Raw genomic sequence first — 25,157 nt, forward strand, 5'->3', positions numbered from 1 at the left:
CAATGTGCATGATTGTTCTTTACTAGGGTTTTTGTGAATCGGTGAATGAGGGTTTTCATCAATTGGCGGGGGCTTTTCAATTCTTGGGAATAAAATAAAATCACTCAAAACCATTTATATCTTGCTATGTAACCAAATGTTTACACTAAAAAACAAAACAAAAATTACCTCCTCGACCTCGGGGACACCGTGGTAGCATTTTGGAAATAATTCAATGATGATTTGGTGTGTTCACAATGCAGGTGTGCTATGTATAACTCATTGTCTAATATTTTACAAGCAAGAATTCAAATTCAAAAGAGGTTGACCTCTTGTTATTTTTTTGTGTTTTCCATATTTTGAGTACGTTATAATGCACTCACATTGTGCCATGTATGGGACCAAATAGTGGCATGACTACTTTTCGGTCCCCCATATTTTTACACTTGCTTAGGAGATAAATTTAATTAGCCCTATTAACAAGGGGAACTCTCAAATGTGACCAAATTTTCATCGACTCATAATCCCAAGAGGTGAAAGTCTTTTGTTTCATGCTTTCATTTTTTGCCTGGTTATTGACCCCTCCTTTAATTACACTTTCCAATTTGTTCATAAAATATTGAATAGTCATTTATTTGTCTTGGAATATTCTCATGTTCCTATCCTTCCAAATTCCCCTTATGATATTTGAAGGAAACCCAATCCAAATGCTAATGAATGTAGCCTTACTATCAAGAGAGAGTCCCATTAATTAGAAATCTTGAGAATATCTTATGCACAAGGTTCATGCAAATTGAGTTTTTTCACCCCATTTGTCAACATTCACGAACAAACCAATTATTTAATAATAGGTGGTCAATGATTTCTTCTTCATTTTACACAGACACGTTTTGGAAGGTCCCAATAAACCCACCTTCCTTAATCTTTCTATAATTATAATTCTCTTTTGTTTAGTTACCCTTTAAAATGCCTTAGCTTTAGAGAGCTAATTCTTATTTGAATGGAGATACACGAGCCAATCTAAATATTTTTCCCATGGCCTCCAATTCCTTATAACACAACTTTAAATTATATTTCCTCTATCTAGAGTCTCACTATAAAGTGGAAAATTTTGGGCTTAGTAAATTCATTGTGTGGAAGGGAGAAATCACTAAGTAAATTTTCACTTGGAGGACTTTATAGTCAAAAGAGGGTGGAAATCCACTAGATTCAATCACTAATCAGGTTAAGACTGAATACTAAGTAGATTGACTGAAATGGAATGTGTTTGACCCTCTTTTGTAAGTTGACTAGTTGAATTAGGATTAAATGCAAGGAATGAAGCCAAATATCAGAAAACAATGAGTCGTAAAGTTGCGATTTCATCGCACACTTGGATTTGAGAAGTATGAGATGATTTGGAGATGCTCTGCAAAAACTCCCAAAAGTAGTAGGGACCGTGTGCAGCGACTAGGGAACCCTCTCTTGGTCCTTCGAGATTTTCGATCACTGAAAAGGGTTTTTCCATCTCAATGTCTGAAGCTTATCCCAAGAGTTACAACTGCATACCTATTTTTCTACACACAAAAGAAAAGGGAAATATGTTGGGAATAGGGGCTTTCCTTTAGGTCAAACCCTGGTTTTGGTAATTAACCAAGTGGTTGAAATAAATTAATTGAAATGACTGAAAGTAGAAATCCTCCTCTTTGAGGGGATGTTGAATTAACTGAAAATGAAATGCTTATACCTCCTTGTGAAGTTTTGCTTGCCTCCACAAGGAATTAGGACTTCATGAATTAGAATGATTATCTCCTCTTCAATGCTTGTAATATTGACTCTATTGCTGCTCCAAAGCTTGAAGGAAGACTGAAAAATGCTCAATTGCTCTCGAATGCTTGAATGCTTGATCTATTGTGTGTGCATGTTTATGGATGCTTGATGGATGGATCTCATCTCCTCTCCTCATCAAATGAGAGGGGAAATTCTCTTATATAGTTGCATGTCATATTAATTGACTAATTTTCTAACATGTGTCGACATGGAGGGGTTTTTCCAGCTCAAATTTGAGATGGGTTAGGGGGTCCAAAATGGGTTCCCATTAGGGATGACCAGGGTGCCACGCCCTAGCCCTGGTGAGAACCAGGGTGCCACGCCCTGGTCTTGCCCTATTTTGGGGCAGGATCAAGGTGGCATGTGAAGTGCACTTTGAGCTAGATGATGTTTTTGACTTGTATGAGCATAATCAGGTCTTTGATCAGGCCAAGGGGCGCAAACACTAACGTGAATACCAAAATATGATATAAAATTGCAAGGGGTGCAATTTTAGGACATTACACACCCCGACTAATACAATTCTCTTCTTCATTTATGAATAATTTCCTCCCAACTAAAGCCTCCTCTAAGATTAGTTTTTGGTCTACCTACATGTGTGGATCTTGCAAGATCTTCCATCACCACTTGCCTAATCCACCATAACCCACACATGTGATGTAGTCCCTAACATATTTGCCCCAATTATTTTCCAAAACACGCGTTGCCTCGATGACATTAGGGAGATTTTTCAAAGCATCATACATGTTCCAAGAATCCTTCTAGTAGAAGAGAACCTATCTCTCACTGCTTTATTTCTTTGGTGGAATGCTTGGTGATTAGTTTCCTACAAGTTACGATGAAATTCCATATTCAGGAACCTTTGGTTGGAGTTTTAGGTGCTATAATTCTAATTAGAGAATCATAATCAAGATACTTATTTTGTAGAATCTTTGCCACTTTAAGTGTGCATTTGTGTATATTTGCTACAAAAGTTTTACAAACAATGCCTTGTTTAGGATGTTCCATTATCGTAGGCCCACCCCACTTGCCTCTTTTGGTATGCATCTATTTTCCATGTGATGAGTGAATTTTTTTTATCTTCACAAGTGCTTTTCCAAAAAATCCATCATCTTGTGATCAAGGGATTCCATAATTTTTTTTTTGCCATTTTTAAACATGAGAATAGGAATATAGGGCTTTTCAAAATAACCACCTTGAGCATCGAAATCTTACCTTTAGATGACAACCATGAACCCTAAAAGAGGTGATCTTACCATCGCATGTTGTGAGTAGGGATCCCACAATGATGATTTCCCTACACTAGATAAAAGAGTGATACCCATGTATTTGCCAAGGAGAGTGACAATTTAATAGTCCAATGTCTTCACCACAACCTTGTATGTTAGGATATCAATGTTGAAGAACAAAATTTATAATTGGTTTTTGATGCTTTGTGCAAACATATTATAGTAAACTTCCATTATTATCTCACTATTTGTTTCTCCCACTTACTAACATTGAAGAGAAGTGTGTCATCAACAAGTTGTTTATGAGTCATCATACTCACATTTTTGAAGAGCAATATTTACTCAAGAGATATTTTATTTACATAAGAATATTTTATTTTACTTTTTTTTTTTGTTAGTGATTATTTATTTATATTAATATTAACAAAAAAGATTTACATCAAACGGTCTAAGATTTTTCAAATAAAGCCATATTCTATCATTTGAACAAAATTCAAGCCCTTTGGCATCCATTACTAAACAAAACAACCCAAGATTTTTCTTTGGTACTACCTCACCTCAATCTTCATACAAAATTTATAGTCCATTTTAGTCTATTACATTCAAACCTCGAGAAAAGTTACCACTGCCTAATACATACAATCATTGTAATCGTCGATAATATATACAAAACATACACACAATTTATATCCTTTTCACACGAAGTTAATATTCCTTCGCACCAAGCACAATTGGCCCATTCACCCAATGGTCCTTGAGGTTGTAATGTGCCTTCTCCTTGCCCTTGTCTACCTAGGAATTGCCCTTTTCACCTCATTTTTTTTCCTTCCTCTGCAGAAAAGCCTTCAATTCATCCCATCCAATTAGCGCCACTGCTTTGCACTCATCCTTGTTTGAATTGAGGCTCCAACGTATGAAGGGAGGGAGTAGCATTGGTGCATCCTCCTTCAAATTCACAGTTTGTTCATCCACCAAAAAGCCCGCACCAGAATAAGCCTTTGTCAAGAGGAACTCCATGCCATAAAGCCAATCTTCATCTACACACATCCTCATCACCCACAATACCTCCTCTTTATTCCCCAGCTAAAGATCCCACACCATCACCATCAAGACGATATCCATGCTCATCCAATAGCGATGCTTTGTTTGCATAAATTCCTCTTCCAACAACACTTCCATCATTTGTAAAAAAAAAATGGATCATCATACTTGAATAACGTCTTCACTCGCTTCTCCATCACCTTTCCAAAAAGCATCAACTACTGTTTCATTGTGATGAGGGTGAAGTTGGCCTCTGTGTTGCAAAACTTCCTCACCCGCCACCACCAACCTCTTTGTCTTTTGGCCTAAGCATGCGACAATTTTAATAGCAAGCTACTCTATCTAATAATCATGGCACCTTTCATTCGCATTAAATGACATCCCTCAACATGAGTGATCTAGAAATGACGACGTATGGCGGGGGAGCTAAAAAATCCAACTACACCTCATGAAGATCTTCCCAAATCTTCTGCTTGCTCTTCTCATCAAAGGTCGTTGGTAACTTGGAAAGCATGTCAGGGATCGTATTCCCTTCTCTCATTATATGGGAGACTTTAAATTTTGTGAATGTTGCAAGTATATCCCTTATATTCTTTATATTTTTTTTGAGTTCCCAGACTCCAATTTCTCCTTTGATCAATGCATTGCCTATTATTTGTGAGTTGCCTTCCAAATGGATCATGGGGAGGTATAATTTTTTTGGCCATATAATTTTTTTGGTCATTTTGACTGCCAATCACATTGCCTAAGCTTTCGTCTTGTTATTTGTTCCTTTTTCAAGTTTAGTCACCCCCAAGACTATAATTCTCCCCGTCTAGTCTCTTGAGACATAACTGGCACCAAACAGGCTAGGATTTCCTCTTGACACACCATCAAAAATCACTTTAGTCCACCCATCTCTGACTTGCTTTATTCTACAATTCTATTCGCCTTTGACACTGGATTACACCTAATAACCCATTAATAGACCTACTTTACTTTATTTTTATTTACTTAAAATTCTTTTATTTTATTTTATTTTAAAATTATTTATTAATTATTTTTATTTTATTTACTTAAGAATTATTTTATAATTTTAATTTAAAGAAAATAAGTTAACTCTTTAATAGTTTTGTTTAAGCTATTAAACTCCATACCTTACTACCACTGCAATCACTTCTCTTAATTGAACAACTCAATACTCTTCCTAATATTTGATTTATTTTAATATAAAATAATAGAAAATAATTTAAATTAAAATGAAAATATTTATTAATGGAAGAGTTGAATTTATCAAATATTTTAATACAGGGCAAAACTATCAGTTAACATGGAAGCCGCAATTATAATGTTAGCAAAGAGAAAAAATAAAGTGGAATGCCCGCCATTTTACATTTGAACGAGCGATCTCCTTTGTCTGCACCATCTCTGCATTTCCTTGTGTTAAATCATTCGTTCTAAAATCCATTTCATTAATCGGTGCGAGGGCAAATGGAGGTATCCAGAGATCATCCTACGCCCTATCCAGGTACGTTCATCTCTCATATGCTCCACAATTAAGTAGTAGAATAGATCAAGCCCCTTAAATGTTGCGAATTATATAAAGTTGTGATAAATAAATCTGGGTCATTACTTCTTGAAATTCAATAAGGATGCAACGGCTTGAGTATATAGAGTTAAGCTATGCAGGATCAAGGTAGTTTGATTTCTTCTTTGGAGCTTTTAGGCTCATATATTGTCTTGATTGTTTCAGACGATGTAGTCTGTCTCTTTTCATGTCAAATAGTCTACACCCGGGTCTGTTTTACCTTCCACAGTGCTGCATTGCGGCTTTTGGACCTTGTTCTTGACGATTTGCTTTTCACAGTTAATTTTGTAACTGCAAATGGTTTTAATTAGAGCAGGGGTATGCAAATTTTCACAGCTAGGGTCAAGTTTTTTATTTAGGCTATGCAGGTCAAAATATACTGTTACTTTGGTTGTAATCTATTTTTCTTGTAGTTTCAATGGGAAATGGTGTTATATTGAGCAAAAAAGTCTGGGTATTGCATATTTTTTAAAGATTTTTTCCCCTTTTTACCCGGTGGCGAGTAAGTTTATTCTCTGCTGAAGTTACAATGTAATATAATTTACCAGTATGCCAGTGGAGGCAAAGTAGAGTAAATAAGTGATGGTTTTCAATTTGCTTGTAATGTTTTGAAGGCTTTGTGATGTAATGGTTCAAATGCAATAAGAAAGCCTGTAACTCTGGGACAGGGTGACCCATTTACGAATCCCAAGATTGTGGTTCAATCATATCTCACACATTGTTAGAGGTCGTCCATGAGTCCTAACCACAACGAAACTTACCAAACACAAAAATGAGATGCTTGTAATGGGCATTTTAAAAATTTATGTGGCTTTTTTCTAATTATATTCTCTATTTGATGCCCTAGTTCAATAAGCTGCAGTTATGGGTCCTAAATATGATTCCCTTGTGTTTTTTACAGCTGCAATATCTAAAATATGTCAATTTATATGTTTTCTTTTTAAAATCCAGTCTAACACATCAGGGCAACTTGACTGTATCAATATCTTTTGTTAACTCACCTAATTGTTTATTGAGATCAACTAAATTTACATAATTGCTGTTTCCAATACTTATCTAATGCAATGATTTAAAAAAAAATGCAGCTTACTGTTTGTTGTGGCTTCTAATGCTGGTATAGTTAAGTGTCCTTAGTATTACCGAGGCTATTGATGTTAACACAGTTTGAAATTCACAAAAATGTAAGGTTTTCTTATTACAGGTAAAACTAGGCCACGAGTATCTGTCAGATCATCTATCAAGATTCAAGAAAACAAAACGTTAACAGAGACGAATAGCTTGACAACATTTTCTTCAAAAAGGTAAAAACGAGGGGTTCAGGTGCTATGCATTTTATGTCCTTCTGGTAGTATTTGCTATATGTTTATGAAAAATTGCAATTTTATATCAAGATAGTTCTGATTTAGATGTGTATTTTGTTTTGCAGGCAGGAGAATGGTTTAAGTGTCAGTAAGAGTGTAAACGTCTTGGATTTGTCAACAAAGGAAAAGCCCTTTAAGTCTAGGAGAGGATTGCCTGTTCCATCTAAATGTGCCATTGTAGTTTCAAAGACTGAAAGTAAAGAGTTACCCTTAGCAGTATCAGATAGAAACTGCAACTCTTCAAAGCCATTTCTTCATCAAAGTGCCTTGGCATTGAAAACTGAGAAAATTTTGGCAGTTGAAACCAAAGTAAAGTCCTCCAAAAAAGAGCGTTCAGTTTCATTTGAAGATTTTTCAATAAGGAGTCAAATCAAGGACAATGCTTCAAATAAGGATGCACTATTGACACCTACCGTGCCTATTAACTCAACGGTTCCAGTAACACCTGAGCATCCAAGCCATGGGCATGGAAGTAAACTCAACATGCTTACGTCAGCTTCATACTGGTTGGACCAAATTAAGATCTCAGAATCTGCTGGAAAGCATGCCATTTCTCTTGGGTTTTTCACACTTGCACTGGAATCTGCTGCCGAGGTACAGACATTTCTTGTGCTCCTGAATTTAAATTTTTTTTGTCTGACATGGATGAACCACTTAGATTTGGTTTTGAGGGGTGTTATAACTGATTAGTTTTGGAGTACCATAACTAACATGACTGGTATACAGCCCTTGCAGAGGCTTCATGACGAGCTAAAAGAGTATGCACTAAAAAATAATTTGCTAGAATTTGGAGAGCTTGCAAGGGATGTTATGCAGAGGTATGGTGTATTGGAAGAGATTATGTCAGCTGACAGTAGTGGGAAACCAGCAGAGTTAGATGCTAATACTGAAGTACCCTTTTCAGAGCCTAAGGGGTTTATGTCAGCTATCCATGAGATGTCCTCTGTTAGTACTGATAATGGAGAAAATAATTCCATTGGTGAAACTACAATGAATGCCAAGGTTGATTGCCCATCCATAGTAGAGACTGGGGGATTGTCGAGAGAGTCTGAGTTTAAAAATGTTACCAATTCTTTTTCTGAGGAATCTAAAGTTTTTCATTTGAAGACGGACAAAGATGTTGCACAGGAAGATGACAACATCAAAGAATCTCTCAATAACAAATCAAGGGAAGTGCTGTCAGGACTAATGGGCTCAAAAGCACAGGTCCTATCCAAGGAACATTTGATGGAAGGGAAAGCTATTGGCAACGAGTATGTTCAGCAGTCAATCTTGAATCAAAAGTCTTGCATTGAAAATAGGAATCTGAATGAAACAGAAAAAGTTGTATCCGTGTCTTTGTCAAAGACTAGCGGAACTGTTTTAGACAAGAAAAATGCCATTGGAAAGGGTACTAGATCTAGAACCATGCCTGGAACAGTATCACAGTCGTATACAAGGAAATCATCGAAACTAAACTTTGCAGAAAAGGCTGGTGCTCCGAAAGTGCTCAGATCTACAACTAGGCACTCCTGCACTATAATTACGAGTACAAAAAAGGAAGAATGTGCAAGGAAGAACACCAGGCAAGATGATAAGAAAGGGACTCCCTTGAATGAATTTTCTCCTTCAGGTAGCTTCTACATAACTAACCATAAATCCTAGTATAGTTAACAATCTCTGCTTGAACTCTGTCAAATTATGTGTTCATTAACAATGTTTTGCCCCATATTAAAATTGAACCACATGATATGTGCCAGATCCATCCTCTTCTGGTAATGGAGAAGACGGGAACAGAGACAATCAGGTTTGGTGACCTCAATACCTCAACTTTTTATTAAATTTATTTTATTTAGATGTAATCTATGGTGTTTGAAATTTTTTATAGTGCTTTCTAGTATGTGAAATTCAGAAGCTTAGAGATGACTGTGTTTTATATGACAGCCTTTTCAAAAAACGGACCAAGTTGATCAATGCAAAGACATTAAGGGCTTTGCTTCGGGTAAGGATGGTTTTAGTGAATCTTATTAATGGAGAGTTTTAAGAGGGAACAATGTAATGCTTCTACTTAAAAAGTTTGATTATGTCAATACTTAACCTCTACTATGCAAAACGATTTCCTGAATTTTTTAAAATAGATCATGATTCATCTGCCGTGCTTTACATGCTTTTCTTGTTTTCCTGTCACAAGTGAGCGGTGTCTATGCTTTGGTTGTGCCATAAAACATAGTTTTAAATTTTTAATAAAGGCCTTAAAACTGCAGAAGGATGTAAGTGTTTGGATTATGGGTTTTGTTCTTGTAATGATAGGATATGTAATAGGGTTCTTGATCAATTGTATTTCTATTGCTAGTTATTTAAGAGTTTCAATAGAGTTCGAATCTAAGCTCTTGTCTTTGGCCAAAGGAACTTTTGGCTCACCATGGATTCATTAAGCTGGTGATATTGGAAGAATTAAGAATTTCAAGGCCAATGATTCCATGGGAGAGTTCTTCGACCCCACTTGTGGAGGTTGCATAGCTAGTGCCAGAGTGAAGGAGAAATTCTATTGCAATCTTGGAATTGCCTAGGGTTTGGTCTAGGATGTGATTAGAATAGTCTAGAGTATGGGGACTCTCAATTGCTGCACAAGAAACAATCATTACGCAATCAAAGATGCTACTCAAGCTGGGTATGTAGAGGATGTTGTGACCATCCATGAAGACAATCTTGAAGCCTTGGCACAAGGTGAAAATATAGAGGACGTTGTGATCATCAAGGAAAACCCTGTTGTTGCACAAAGTGAGAATATGGAAAGTGTAGTGGCTATCCATGAGGAAGAACCAAAAACTACAAAAGCCAAAGAGATAGAGCTCGAAGAGAATCCAACTGTTACTCAAGCCATTGGTGAGGAGGTTGTTTGTCCCTTTGTGAAAAAACATATCTGTGGTGTACATTGGTGAAACAAAGGACAAATCAACCAATGAGGTAGAGGATGTCACAACCCTTCATGAAGAGAGCCATATTGCTATGCAACTTGGGGAGGAGGAGGCTGTTTTGTCCCTTTTTAATATGGGTGCTGCACAAGCGAATGATGTTAGGGCACAACGAATAAGACACATAGGATTAGAATGAGGGACACTAAAGCGTTCTTCATATGGAATGGCCATCTAAATGCTTGATATCAACAAGGTGTAATTAACAGCCGGAGGGAGAATTTACAAGCACAAGATAGAGAAATTGAAACCTTCGAACTCTTGTTTTCTTAGGTCAAAGTTATTAGAAGCCGCATTCCAATCTTCTACTAGAGAATGTAAGAAGGTGATGCATTCAATAAAGGAAACAATGGTGTTTGGTGTATGCACGACATAAAGAAATTCGTTGTAGAAGAAATCAGTAGAATAAAGGAATGAGACGGTAGAAGACGAGGATACTATTGTAACCTTGAAGCAACAAGTAGAGGAAATCTTCTGATTGTTTGGCCATATCATTGAGCATATTTTTTTTGCATGTATAGAAGAAAATAGGGATCATTAGTGTGAATTTCAAAAGCACAATTATATTCTTGTGTTGGAGACAAAAATGGAATCCCAATCATTTTGTGGGGGACGCATCATAAAGAGTATTTTCTTCTTATTTCTGTAATTAAGTAAGAAGAGGCTAATAGTATAACCTTCTTGGCTAAAGAAGAAAGTGTGGAATTCATGGTTTGTGCTGAGTTCCCAAGGGTAAATGAGATAATAGTTGGACCGTATGAGTTGGTGAAAAATGCTCAAATCAAGAACAAGGCATAACATCAATAGAGAATAGCCATTAGGGATTTGGAGAAACTAATAGCTTGTGTAGGAAGAGAAGCTTTAATGGGTTGTACTTGTCAAGAAACATGGAATAATCTACTTGCATCATTCAAAAAGAATGAGCCATGCTATTTTCCAGTTATAATGGGAAGAGTTGAATTGTATAAGGATTTTGCATGGAATTAGGGACGGTAGTGGATAGTATTGTGATTCCATTTTCTCTTATCAAGGCATCTTGTCTCAGATGGGATTGGTAGGATTCTAGTTAATCCAAGTGTAGAGACCAGAATTTGGCAGCATATTGAGGAAAATTAAGGTTACCATGTCATAGAGGAGTCTCACATAAAGCACTATGATTTTATAGTAGTTTGTCTCTTTGCCATGGCTCCCCATTCGTAATAAAATTATCAAGATTACACAAGGAAATGCAATACCTCCAGTTGGGGGTGATTATGGGCCTTGGAATTGTACATTGCTGCGCATCCTTTCTATATTATAAAACCTTTCCAAAAGACATTTTCACCTATCCTTATACATGTAACCATTGAAGTGATTTTTGTCATATATTATGATTGTTATGGATGAATTGATTGCTTTTTAAGTAGAGTAAGATAGAATAAACCATAGTTGGACTACTCGCAACTCGGCTCGACTCACCAGGCCCCTGGGAAAAAAAATCGGCGAAAAACTCGACAACTTAAAAACACACTTAAATATAATAAAAAATGCAATTTTTTTGCAAAATTTAATGAGAAGATGCATCCAATGAGTCAATAAATTTTAACACAAAAGAAACAAGCTGATTCTAGATATAGTTAAATGCAAAGTGTCTACAAAATCGCATCCTCATGAGGAATGCTGATGGCTGGAAGCCTGAAAGCAATATTGAATATAGTAAATAGTTTTTGTAAAACCAAAAGTAAATACATCATTACAAATTACAATTACAACTTCCTCTTCCCAGCTCTAGCAAAAACTTGGGGAGAGGTAGAACTAGAGGGTCTAGTCCTATAACTCTGTAGTGGGCGTGACTGTGCCTCCTCGCTCGGTATGGCTGGCTCATCCTCCATCCTAGATGAAGCTATGTCTCCACCTGCTTCTGGCACTGGCAATGAATCCTCATCCTCTTCCTCTTCCACTTCCTCATCAATGTCATCCAGCCCAAATCCACCCCCCTCCTCCTCCATAGCTTGCTTCTCCAAATTAGTGATGTCATTGTCGGAAAACAATGGAGGCTGCTCCTGTGATGTCTAATTAGTGTAAGGATCTATATTATCCAAGTCAATTGGACCACCTTCTACTTCCTCTACCTTCCTTATGCGCAATCAAAGATTATATTGCACGAAGACAAGGTCATTGAGGCATTTTTGCGCTAACTTGCTCCTCTTCTTCGTGTGGATTGCTTCAAACAAGCTCCGATTGCGCTCACGATTGGATGAACTGCAAGGCTGACATAAGACTCTGAGGGCAATTTTTTTGAGATGGGGGGTGTTTCCACCCCAATTTTGCCACCAAGCATCTGCAAAATAAATAAAATGGAAAAGTTATAAAGCAAACAGAAAAGAGAAAACATAATTTATCAATCATTTTAGATCCCAAAATCCAAATGGCAAATGTTATACCTGGGGTTTGAGTGGTTCTTCCTCTCCTAGCCAATTCTGAAGAGAATAGCTTACCCCTTCCTCCCTCATAATTTTGGAGCTCACTCACAATGAGCTCTTTCTCTTCAACATCGGGTACCATCTTGTCAATGCATGTACTAAGGCCCTCCATGACCTCTCCATTCGGATTTGAGTAAGAACCCCCAAACCTAAAACGGGGGTTGAGGAAGTACCCTGCTGCATGAATGGGTTGGTGGAGCTGATTGTTCCACCTCCTATGAACAATTTCCCAAATGGGATCGAATTTGAGTCTATCCCCCTTGTAGTAATTTTTGATAGACTCCTTGGCCCTATCCATGGCCTCATAAAGATATCCCATTGGGGTTTTATCCCCATCCACCAAGCAAAGAACTCGAACCAAGGGCTCTGACACCTACAATTGAAAACTACAAATTACAAATTACAAAAAGATGAAATAATGAAGTTACAAATTAGTAATGAGAGACTTGAATCAAGAACAATTAAAATTTTAAAAATTAAAGTTTTGAAGTTACCTTCACAATCTCCATAGCCCTTTGTGCAAATTGGCTGTCGAAGACTATGCATGCGACAACCTCTGCTTCAGACTTCTTTGAATAAGGTGAGTTAAGCCATTCTCCACTCATACACATTTGTTTCAAAGAAGCTCTCACCAAATCTTTCCCTTGGGTGTTTTGTCTCATCAAATTTAGGACCCAAGGGTGATTGTAAATATATTTGGTGATCCTCCTTGCATCTTCCACAACTGGAGTCACCCATTCAAGTTTTCCTATGTCCTCCAAAAGAAGGTCAAGGACATGTGTTGCACAAGGTGTCCAAAAAAGAGTGGGGTGCCTCTCTTGGAGGATTCTTCCTACAAAAGAAGAATTTATTCTTAAGAAATATGCAACCAAGTAAAACAAAGCCACAACAAATGAAAATATTGTCAATACCTAAAGGTGATAATTCAAAAGGATTCTACTTGCTGACACATATGCTGCTGCGTTATCTGTGATGATTTGCACCACATTCTCTACCCCCACCTCCATGACGACATGCTCCAACATTCCAGCCAATGTTTCTACATTTTTCACCTTGCTGGAGGCATCAATAGATTTCAAGAACACTACATACCAAAAAATTGATGATGGTGCGGTTCTTGCCATCTGTCCACCCATCATAAAGAATGGTGCAGTCATAATTTGCCCATTCAATTTTTTGTTCCTCCATCACTTCTCTTGCCCTAGCAACTGCATTTGTGAGCAACCTGTAAGAGCAAAGTGAAATTAGGTCTAAGTACACAATTTTGATTTAATAAACAAGAAATCTAAAAAATAATTAAAAATGAAATCAAGTGGACTATGTAGTAATTTACTAACCTCCCACTCAAATCCTTGCGAGAAGGGGCCTTGTACCGCTTTCTTGAAACTGTCATAGCAGTCACCAAATTCAGCCAATAAGGATTGTCCGCCACATTGAATGGAATGTTGTTGAAGTACCAAAAATCAGCTGCTGCAATGTCGGTTTTCTCATGTACCTCCTTATTCCATCCAAGTGACCTCTAATGATGGTTGTGCTCCAGGTGTGTTCCTCGGCACAAAATAATCACCAATGGACCCTGATCGTGATGATGGAACAGTGCCAGGTACTCCACTAGAGGAAGCAGAAGCGATGGGCGAGGTGGTGGTGGGTTTGAGGATACATGGGCCATGCCGAGAGCCCACTATGCCCTCAAGTGCTTCTTTTTCCTCTTCAATGTCAACAGAAACACCTTGAGATTCAGCTATGGTTGATCTCATGGCTAGCTTTGCCCTCTCGCTTTGCAATTTCTTCTCTTCCCCAGTTGCAAGTAGGGTATTCATTTGTCTTTTTATTTCTTCATTGGTCCCAGGGCATGCTCTAGCATCATGCTTGTCTATTCTTGCAAGGTGGTATTTGAGGCGGTTGATGCCTCCATGAAGTATTTTCTCACACTTTATTCATATAACTGACCCAGGATCGGATCCCTCATAGGTATACTTCCATGCCCCATCTCTAGCACCTTTAGGACGGGTGCCTATATATCCAGATGGGCATGGATCTAGTGGCCATTCCTCCCTTGCCATGATTAATGCTTACTTAACCTACACATACAAAGTGAATTTTTTTTTTAACATTTTAGTTAAACAATCTAGCAAACTATCTACAATAGTTTAAATAATTTTAGACATCATTTAAAGTTTTTAAAAAAAAAATATTAGGGTTTGAATTTTTTTTTGAAAACTAGAGATTCTTCAAAAAAATTGTGAAAAATTCAACAAAACTTGTCAAATCTAGTGTTAAATCTTGTGCAAATAACTTAGAAAGGATTTAGACTACCTAGGAATCATTTCTAATTCATCTAAATGCAACAAAAAATAAACAAATTGTTTTAAAAAACGATAGAAAAAAAAAACAAAAAACTAACCTGGGGATCTGATTTTCTTTGAAAAATCATTTCAAATCCCCTTCAAATCCACTTGAAATGAGCAAGAATAGTTTGAAATCTCGTTGCTGGTCACTCTTCCCCCTTCTCACCAAAAATCCCAGCTCAAAAAATGAAATGCAATTAACTTTTGACATTTTTTCCTTTTGTGCTGGCGCGGCCGAGTTTTTGCCAAGGCGAGTAGAAGTCGTAACTACTCACCTAGCCCCAAAACTCGGCGAGTTTTTGCTACTCGCCGAGTGAGTAGTCCATCTATGTCTGATTCTATCAACATTAATTTGTTATAAGTTGGAATCCATGTTTGATGTGAATCCTGAAGTAACAGTTATCTTAATTCTTTTTCTAGAAGCCTTTCAGTAATGCACCCATGAAATTTCCATGTGGTTTGAATGCTTGTAATGCATCCCATATTTTGTGTCATTCTGATTTCTTGTGCCAGAAGTTCAGATCTAGGATATTCTCACGGTCTCACCTAATGGTATCTTATGTTTATCAATACCATTTATTTTAAGTTGGAAGAACTTAATATGCTGAGGGTCAGGCACTGATTTTTTGGGACGAGTGGCAAACCCAATTTATTGTCACGTGATTTTGACAAGAATTTTCTGATAGATACTGAGGCTAAGCTACTAGATGTTGTAGATATGATAGACAGCCTTTGACTTGAAGAATTAGGATTGTAATTCCCAAAAGCTTGCATCAGTCTTTTGAACAACATGCATTGCTCTTTGAGCAGTATCAATATTGGGCACTGCTGTAGTTTTTATTTGCCATGGTGGTCTAAGTGTTGTACCCTACCAGAGGCTTTGCTTTCTTAGAGTGAAAATTAGTATTTATGGTTATATCAATATGGCTTTGAATTGTCATAATCTGAGAAAAAACCATCTAATTGCTTTTAAGGAAAGTATTTGAGCCTGCCAAGTATTTGCAAACTTGACCATTTATTTATTATCTGTCAATTTATAATAAATAGATTGCCTACGAGACATACCATCCTTTAGTGTGTGGGGTTACTGCCAAACACTACTGTATTAGGGTGATAAGTCAATGTTGATGTCCAAATTGTTCGACTGCTGTTTTATTATATTGGTTCTCTTGTGTAAACTTTTGAAATTATTCTAAAGTTTTCTCTGCAAACTCTATATTCGTTGCCCGTTATAGCTATTAACGTTCCAAGTTTCCAACCAGTGCAACAGTACCGTTAGCTTTGAGAGATGGATTTTATAATGTCTCAAGGACTGCATTTGATGGAGCAATATTTTTGTGGTCTTGGTTTACATATACATAATACATTAGTTATTTCCAAATTTAGTAATCAATACAGAAAATTTGAATTAGCAGGCGGCAAAGTTTATGTTTGCTCTGTGGTCATCTTGATGGAAGTGCCAAGTACAAAATTTTTGAGGTGCCCTTCCACTTTTACCATGCTAGCAATTGTCGCAGAACTCATTCAAAGCATACCGACATAGTGGTTTGAGAAGATTGACAGTGTAATTTTCCTTTTTCTAAAAAATGTTAAAACAAATTAAACTTCATATATTTAAAAGTAAAACTTATATACCCGCTGATGACGAAGATTTATTAGATCCATGTGACAACTATATTCTTTTTCACAACTGTGCTGTACACATATATACATGCTATACATATAAATGTGTATGCCGGTGCATGTGGTACCGTGGAAAGTTAACAGATCATTTGCTTTACTAATGTATTTTTGTCACGTGCATTATTTGTGATATCTGATATGAAGATTTGAAGAGTTAAAATAGCTCTCTAGGCCCCTTGTGCAAATAGATTATGGAATTTTTCTCAATCATACTTGTTTATTTACCTTTTCTTAAACAATTCAGTCTAATTAATTTATGTTTTATATGTAGATGTTGTATTCTAATATCATCTGGAGTGCTTTTCTGCCTTTTGTTTTCGTTTTGTAGAACACATTGAAAACCCAGAAAGCAGACCAAATAACTCAGCTTCAGAAGGCAGTGGTTTTGATATTCTAAATATGAGTGTAGATACGTTGATGGATGAAGTAGTTTTGTGCATAATGTCGAGTATGGATGATTGCACAGACTCCCCAACACAAGTACAGGGGTGTACTGTAAATTCTTTGGAGGACAATATTGCAGACACTGTTGAAAGTAATTCAAGAGATAAGATCATGTCACCATCTACATCAAGTATTCCAGACATTATTCAACCTTTTGGGATTGTCCTTGAAACCTACAGTGATATTATGGGTTCAAGCATCCCAAGGACCGAGGTAGCTGCTGACCACGTCAAGGAAGAGATGCGTGAAGATTTGGATGACATTTCTTGTACTAAGAATAATGCGAAAGAATTAGGTGCAGACATTTCCTGTATTTTAGAGGAAGAACAAGAAAAATGCTTTCAAAATGGTGCAAATGGTATGCATACAAACACTGCACTAATAAGTACCATAGCTGAAAAGAAATATTAGAGGCTACCATTTATCTATCATTCATATGTAACTGTTCCTTCTATGATAGTGTTGAGAATTAGAGAATTTGCAAACTATAATAATGAGATGATTGATAGTTCTGTTGTTATTGCAGAGACTGTACAATTGGGAGCAGAAAATGACACGATTGAGCAAGTTGGGAAAGTTGAGCTGAGAAAGTCTAAACCTCATGTTACGAAATCGAAATTTCAGGGAAGTAAAGCAGTTACTGGGAAAGGAAGCCTAAAAAATGACCAAAATAAAGTTATCGGCAATTCAAACAAAGAAAACATAAATGACAATTTTTGTGGAGTGCCTTCAATTCAGACTGGAAGCAGTGGCAATCTTGGCAAAGAAGTAGGCGCTTCAGCATTGAACTTTTTTATTTTGTGTAGAGCTCTTTTCAGTTGAAAGTATTGAGCTGTAGCTCATTAGCATTCATTATTATTTTCAGGTAAAAGCTCGGGACGCATCCAATGAGGGCAATTGTCAAAATCCTGGAAATTGTACTCCTGGTGAGTTTTAGATATGGCTTAAGTGGATTTTTTTTTCAAGACCTGCTAGTGCTGATAGGTGTGTTTGCACTTGGGTGGAAATGAGTTTGAGATATTGGGTTTCCTTTGACAGGATCAATCAGACGTTCCACGAGACTGAGAGGACGTGCAGCTAGTTGAATCTTGCATTTGCTTGTTCGGAATTTTAAGCAACAATCCCAGAACGAATACTGTACAATATCTTTCTTCATATTTGCCAGTGAATAAGAATGTGTGCAAGGTGGCATGTGACCTATAGGTTCTAATAACTAATATTTTCTTCCCGGATCAATGTGGATGCTACATTTGATTGATTGAATGGTCTTAACCAAAATATTGATTTTTACATGAAAATGAATGGTTGATTTTGGATTCCTTCCTCAAGGCTTGATGAGCTTTGGAATCACTTAGGCAAGGCTATCGAAAAGTTAAAGTTTGCCAAGACTATGCTGCTTATTCAACTTGTAATGCTTTATGCAAAAAATTGCTAAACTTTTTCGAGTATCCCTGTTGTGATCCTTGTCCTGATCAGTATATGCTTAAGATGTTTCATTTGCTTTATGTTTGACGTACGGATTGACCAAATAACATTAACATTCTATAGAAGATTTTTTTGTGCTTTATGCTTGTCATTGAATATCAAATACTTTTTTTTGTTCAAATGAAACTTTTTTCTTATGGTAAATACTTATGTTCGAATAATTAACGTTCTGTAGGAGAGAAGTATTTTGTTAGTTTTGTTTAAATATTTAGAAACTTAAAATCATATAATATTTAATTAACCAAATGGGAGGTATAAATATTTGAAAGAGTTTATATTTTATATTTCTTTAGATTCTGGAATTGGTGATCTTTTAAATGATTTTTTTTGTTTTTCATTTTATTGATAAAAGTTGATGAGACCACTAAAATTATATTAAATTTTTAGTTTGTTTTTTTACACAAGAGCACCGAAGGGAAAGAACTAGTAAGAAAACCCTTTAGTATTGCTAAAAAAAAAAAAGTCTATCTATCCATTACAAAAAGTCCATAGGCATTCCAAATAAACCCCCCAGATACATTGCCAACCACATTAGATATAAAGGAAGTTGTGAGAATCAGTCTAGAAGAGATCATTTCAAAATGGAGCCAAAGATGTCCAACAAAATTCAGTGCCATCACCTCAAGAGCCAACTTGTCTATACACCACAAGAGTCCAAAGCTCTGAAGAAAACACAACTCAAAGCCAGAAGAGAACCAAGAATAAGTGATCTTGCCAGCACCAATATGGTGAGCAAACATAAACTAATCCAGACATGAAGTAGAGAAGGATAATGAAGACCCTCAAGAAGCAGGATTAGACCGATCCAAAGAATAATCCAAAGCAAAAGCCAAAGAAGTAACAATAGAATAAGAAACCCTTCGCAACACCACATTAACTGCTCTTTCCAATTCCTCAGAAAAAGCCACCATCCACAAGAGCTCTTCATAGAAAACAGAGCATTTTGTTAGAAAGGAAAACAAAACAAAGATAGAATGAATGCCATAACTGCACGCCATCAAGATTATAACATAGAACGAGATCATCGGATCATAATTATCTTCCCATCATAAGAAACTGTGAGCAAGAAGCTGATCAAGCAATGATGAAGCCAACTCATGCCTCACAATAGCCCCACTCATTAAAATACAACTCCCTAAATCGCATATCAACCACGGTGCCAGTAAATACAAAGAAAGGACCAATTGCTAAGATACACAACCCCATGGAAAGGCATCAAACAACCGACCACAAAGAAAAATGATTATCAAAAAACAAAGGATCTAACAATTATTACTAACATACCCCTATCGTAAAGATAATCATTAACATGCAATGATTATCGGTACCCAACAATCTCCAAATTTTTGAAAGGAAATCAAAGTGCCCATCAACAAAGATAACCAATAGCCAAGCACACAGCAAGTAGGACAGACATATAGAAGGCCAAAGACCCATACAGAACCAACACCATCAGCCAATCAAAAGATGCCCCTCCATCCTCTATACTTAATGCGGAGGTACTACCAAATATAGCTACAACAGAGATGCTGCCATAAGGTAGGACAACATCCCCCTTATAGCCATATAGGGAAGTAAAAACCACATAAAGCAAGGAGACGGGAGAAGTCAAAAGCACAATATGAATCTCAATCCGATAGTAGAAACCACAACAATCTCCCTACTCCATGAGGAAAATCTAACAGGAAATGTCAATAACAAAGATATTGTCCTGAAGACCAACAGCTTTACTACCGACACTCATGAAAGAAAACCACACCAAGCACAGACAATGAAGTAGATTTATGAGAGGAGAGCTTGCTAAGAAAGAAGCTTCATGCAAGAAACAAGAATGTTCGAAGGAGAAACCTCTAAGAAATCATTATCCTCAATAACAATCTTATTCGCTAAGAAATCCGCAATGGCATTGATCTCCCTAAAACAACGAGAGATAGAGAAAGTGGAAAAACATTCTAATTGCTGAAGAATGTGATATAAAAAATACTGTAAATGCCAAGAAAGACATTTATTGGCTACAACCGCCTAAAACACCACCATTGAATCACCTTCAATAACAATATCTTTAATGTTTAATGAAAGAGCGAGATCAAGCCCAAAGGATAAAGCCTTGAACTCAACCACGTTATTGGTACCATGCCCAATCTATTTTCCCATGGCCTTGATGATCTTCGAAGAATGATAAAAAATAACTACTCCAACACCAAACCTTCTCGGATTCCCCTTGGAAGCCCCATCAAACTGAAGTTTGAATGAAGGGAAGGGAGGAGTAGTCCATTTAGCCATTTTACGTTTAACAAGAGAAGATAGACCACCTGATAAAGCCCCATGGGAAGGCACTAGACGAAGAGAAGACCATTTCCAAGTGACCCAATTATCCCAATGAGAGAAAGACCCGAGGTGATCTAAATTTTTATGGATGAAAGAATGTACCACCTCACTAATGGAGGATTGGATTTTACCAATTACATCAATCAAGGTGGCAGATTTATGTTTGAAAATTCTAGAATTCCTTTCTAGCCAAAGATTCCAAATCACCAGTGATGGGGCCACAACCCAAAGGGATGAATAAAACGAAGAGGAAAACAACAGGGGCCAGACCATGAATTGCAAAAATAGATTAGGACACATAGCAGAAGACCAACCAAGCATGCCAAACAACCAATACCAACACTCAGAAGCAAATGGACATAACAGGAAAAGATGATCCATGGATTCCATACAATAACCACAAAAAACACAAGGGAATACTGTTGTAATCCCAAGTCTGTCCAATCGCATCCCAGTGAGAACTTTATCTTGGACTACCAACCAAGCAAAGGACCTTGCTTTAGGAAGACAAGCCGGATGCCAAAAGAGCTTAGAAGGCCAACAAGAGTGTGAAGAAGTCTGAGCCAGAGAATTATAACCATCTTTAACTGAATATGAGCCTGCAACATTCTTAATCCAAACCAAGGAGTCCTCTTTATTGTGAAAAACAAGAGGTCTTTTGTGAAGTTCTTCCACAAAAGCAAGTATAAGATTATTATCAATAGACAAGGGAGGAATATTCTTCCATTTAGCCATTACACATGGACCAGTGGAAACAATGTCAAAATAATCTGCAACAAAAGGCCCCCAAAGCTCTGATAGAATACCAGGCAAAGGGGTCCAGTCTCCGATAGCTGAAAGGGCAGGATGCCCATTCCAGACTTCATCCCAGAACTGGGCTTTTTTCCCATTATGGACAACCCAGAATAAATGTGGTAAAATAACCCTCCTACAAGATACCAAAAAGCTCCAGAATGCAGAACCCTTCGGAAGAGATGTAGCAGTTAAAATCCTCTCTTTGGAAGCACCCCTTAAATACTTAGCTAGCATGATGGAAGCCCATTTGCTATGAGGGTCTGCATATAACTTCCATACCAATTTTGCCCCCAACGCCTTATTCTGAGCAGCTAAATCGCGAATACCCGCACCCCCTAGCTCTTTGGGGTGACAAATATTGTCCCAAGCAAGGAGACGGATCCTCTTCCTATCTCCCAAGTTATCATTCCAAAGGAAGGACCTAAGGGAAACTTTAATGCTCTTAATAACTTGAGAAGGGGCCTGCAAAACAGACATCAAATATGTGGGGATGGCATTCAAAACTGACTTGATTAAAAGGATCTTACTAGCCATCGTAAGCCACTTGTGATTCCAGGAGGAAATTCGAGAGTTTATTGAATGAACAACTTTATCCCAAAAGGAGGCCTTTTCCGACCCCAAAAAGAAAGGAATGCTCAAATACCTACACGGAAGGGTCCCTACTTGGAAACTCCAAAAGCGAACGAGTCTATCCCTAACTAGAGGGGAGAAATTCACAAAAAAGACTTTGGATTTGTGATTATTAACTCTTTGTCTAGAAAAAGTAGCATAATCAGAGATAATTTTCTTTATAACTCGAGCCTCCCTCAAAGAGGCTACCCCAAACAAAAGCGTATTATCAGCAAACAAGCAATGGGATTGTGGGGAAAGGAGGCCATCCACTCTAATACCTGACCATAAACTGGATGATGTAGCATTAGAGATGGCCCTACTTAACGCTTCTGCCAAAAGAATAAACAGAAAAGGAGACAAGGATCCCCTTGCCTAAGTCCCCGAGAGGAAGCAAAAAACCCCGAAGGGGAACCATTAACCAAAACTAAGAAGCGAGCAGATGATATGCAAGAAAACACCCACTTGACCCAACAGCGCGAAAACCCCAAACCATACAAAACAGTCACAAGGGATTGCCAATTAACACGATCATAAGCCTTAAGCATGTCTAGCTTAAGGATCATGACCGAAACCTTTTGGTGAGATATGGAGTGTAGAATTTCATGAGCTACAATCGCACCTTCAAATGTCTCTCGACCAGGCACAAAGCCCCCCTGTTCGAAGGAAACTATTCGAGGAAGGAGCCTAGAAAGCCTAACCGAAATTGCCTTAGTAAAATTTTTATATAAAGTATTACACAAGGCAATCGAACGAAAATCCGAAAACAAGCTAGGATTATCCACTTTCGAAATAATAGCAATAAGAGTAGTATTAAGCTCTCTCAAAATTGACCTATTTCTTCTGGATTCCTCCAAGGCTAACAACGCGTCATTACCTATAAAATCCCAACACTTCTGAAAGAATAGAGTCGTAAACCATCCGGGCCCAGGGCCTTCTCCGGATGCATGGAAAAGACTATCTCTTTCAGCTCAGCCAAAGTAAAAGGAGCCATAAGCATCTTATTATCATCTTGAGATACTAGTGAGGGGATCGAATTCACAATCTCATTGTCTACTGCAACTGGATCCGCTGTAAGAAGTGACTTAAAAAACCTAACGGCTTCGGAAGCAATATCATCCTCATCAACCAGACTGTTACCATTAGAGTCAAGAATACAGGAAATTCGACTACGAAGCCTCTTGAGCTTAGACAAGGAGTGGAAGAACTTAGTATTTCTATCCCCTTCGGAAAGCCAGAGGTCCCTAAACTTCTGCCTCCAATAAGATTCTTCCCTAGCCAAAGTCTCAGACATTTGAAGATTCAACAACTTTAACCTATCATACAAATGAGAGGACATTCCTAAAGCCAAAATGCTCTTATTAAGCTGTTCAATTTCTTCCTGAATCGTGGCCTTTTCTCCAAAAATGTTCTTAAAATGCGACACATTCCAATCCCTAATCCTATGCTTTAAGAAGCCCAGTTTCTTAACAAGCTGAAACATCCGAGACCCAGGAAAAAATGGGGCAGAGCACCACCATTGCTTTAATGAGGGTAAAAAAGATTGATCCTGAAACCACATTGGCTCAAACTTAAAAGGTAACTTCCGAGGTGCCCTATCCTCAAAAATAGTAAACAGAATAGGGAAATGATCAGAGCCAGTAAAGGGGAGAACTGAGGAAAAAAAGTCCTGCCCCAAATTGAACCAATTTTTCGAAACCAAAAAGCAATCCAACCTTTCAGAAATTTGGCAAAAATCTCTCCGCATGTTGGTCCATGTAAATGTCCCATTAAGAGGTTTACAATTGACCAAATTTAAAGAATGAATGAAGTGGCAAAAGTCTTACATAGAATGTTTGTTAGGGATGATTCCCCCAGTCTTTTCATCCAAGCTAGTAATTGCATTAAAATCCCCCCCAAAAATCAGAAAAACATTGCGCAGCAGAGCAGCAAGGGAAACCAAAAACTCCCAAAGGTTTCTTTTTTCTAAAACCCCAGATGGTCCATAAACATTAAAAAGCCAAAATTTTAAATTAGATATCCTACTTTTGACCAGACCAAGCATCCAATTGGATGAGGAAGCAATTAATGAGAAATGTACACTAGAGTCTTTCCAAAGGATCGCAAGGCCCCCGAAAGCACCTGAAGAAGGAGATGCACAAAAATTCCATACTTTCCAAGAAGAGAATAACCTATCAGCAGAAGATAGATTTAACTTAGTTTCTTGTACCATTACCACATCACACTTCATTAAGTCCATTTGTGACTTAATCAAGTGTCGTTTGTTAGGGGCATTTAAGCCCCTAACATTCCAGGATATAATCCTCATTGGTCCCGAGGGGAAGCATCTGCTCCCCTTGAAACTTCCAAAGAAACCGAAGAAACCTTACTTGCCAAAAAATTCTTATGAAGACTTCTCTTAGTAGCCAAGGCTCTTGTGACTGGTGGACTAAAGGGTTTTTTTGTTCTTTTCTTTCTGGAAGACTCCAAAGAAGAAAGAAGAGTTGATTGAATTCCCGCATCAATTTCTAGTTTAGTCTTAGCATATTTGGGTTTATGACTTCTTTTCCCTGGAGTTGACAGAGGAGAAGTAGGGGAAAGAGGGGTTTGGACCAAAGGAAGCCCTTTAATACCCAAAGGAGTATCCACAGGTAGCCTATTTTCTACCTCAAGAATCGATGACACCCTACCCTCTTCCTTATTTGGAAGAATGGGAGTCGAAGATGGCCCAAAAACTGATGTCACCAAAGCCTTATCCGTATTGAGTAAATCAAAAGAGTGTAGTGGGAAAAGCAGCCAGGTCATTTTCCAGGGTACCCAAATCAACCGAGATTAAAGAAATTACTTTATTAGCTAAAGCATAGTTGAGAGAAACCTTATTTGTATTAGCAATATCTTGCACCTGAGCAATAAGCTGCTCATCTGGAACAATATTAATAGCCACAGGATGTTTTGAATTCTTCAAAACCCCAGGGAATGTCTCAGACCCTAAGACATTTCCCAAATCAACAAAACACATTCCCTTGTTTAAAGCATCGTTAGAATTATTCAAGGGAGAGACGTTTGCAAAACTAGTCTTCGGGG

At 37.5% G+C, this 25,157-nt stretch overlaps 1 protein-coding gene across 1 annotated transcript; it reads left to right on the forward strand.

Moving 5' to 3' along the window:
- The first annotated feature begins 5,387 nt into the window (after positions 1-5,387).
- LOC131079998 (uncharacterized) lies at positions 5,388-18,442 on the forward strand. The gene is made up of 10 exons (XM_058018047.2): positions 5,388-5,565; positions 6,827-6,926; positions 7,052-7,580; positions 7,713-8,598; positions 8,726-8,772; positions 8,910-8,967; positions 16,762-17,235; positions 17,404-17,645; positions 17,743-17,803; positions 17,916-18,442. The coding sequence occupies exons 1-10, from the start codon at positions 5,529-5,531 to the stop codon at positions 17,960-17,962; spliced, it is 2,481 nt and encodes an 826-aa protein (XP_057874030.2). The 5' UTR covers positions 5,388-5,528; the 3' UTR covers positions 17,963-18,442.
- The last annotated feature ends 6,715 nt before the right edge of the window (positions 18,443-25,157 follow it).

Source organism: Cryptomeria japonica, chromosome 3 (genome assembly GCF_030272615.1).
Source record: "Cryptomeria japonica chromosome 3, Sugi_1.0, whole genome shotgun sequence".
Classification (NCBI taxonomy): Eukaryota; Viridiplantae; Streptophyta; class Pinopsida; order Cupressales; family Cupressaceae; genus Cryptomeria; species Cryptomeria japonica.

Coding starts and splice junctions, on each gene's coding strand:
- LOC131079998 (XM_058018047.2), top strand. CDS start 5,529: ATGGAGGTATCCAGAGATCATCCTACGCCCTATCCAG. Junction 6,927..7,051: donor ACAACATTTTCTTCAAAAAG/GTAAAAACGAGG, acceptor TTTGTTTTGCAG/GCAGGAGAATGGTTTAAGTG. Junction 8,773..8,909: donor ACGGGAACAGAGACAATCAG/GTTTGGTGACCT, acceptor TTTATATGACAG/CCTTTTCAAAAAACGGACCA.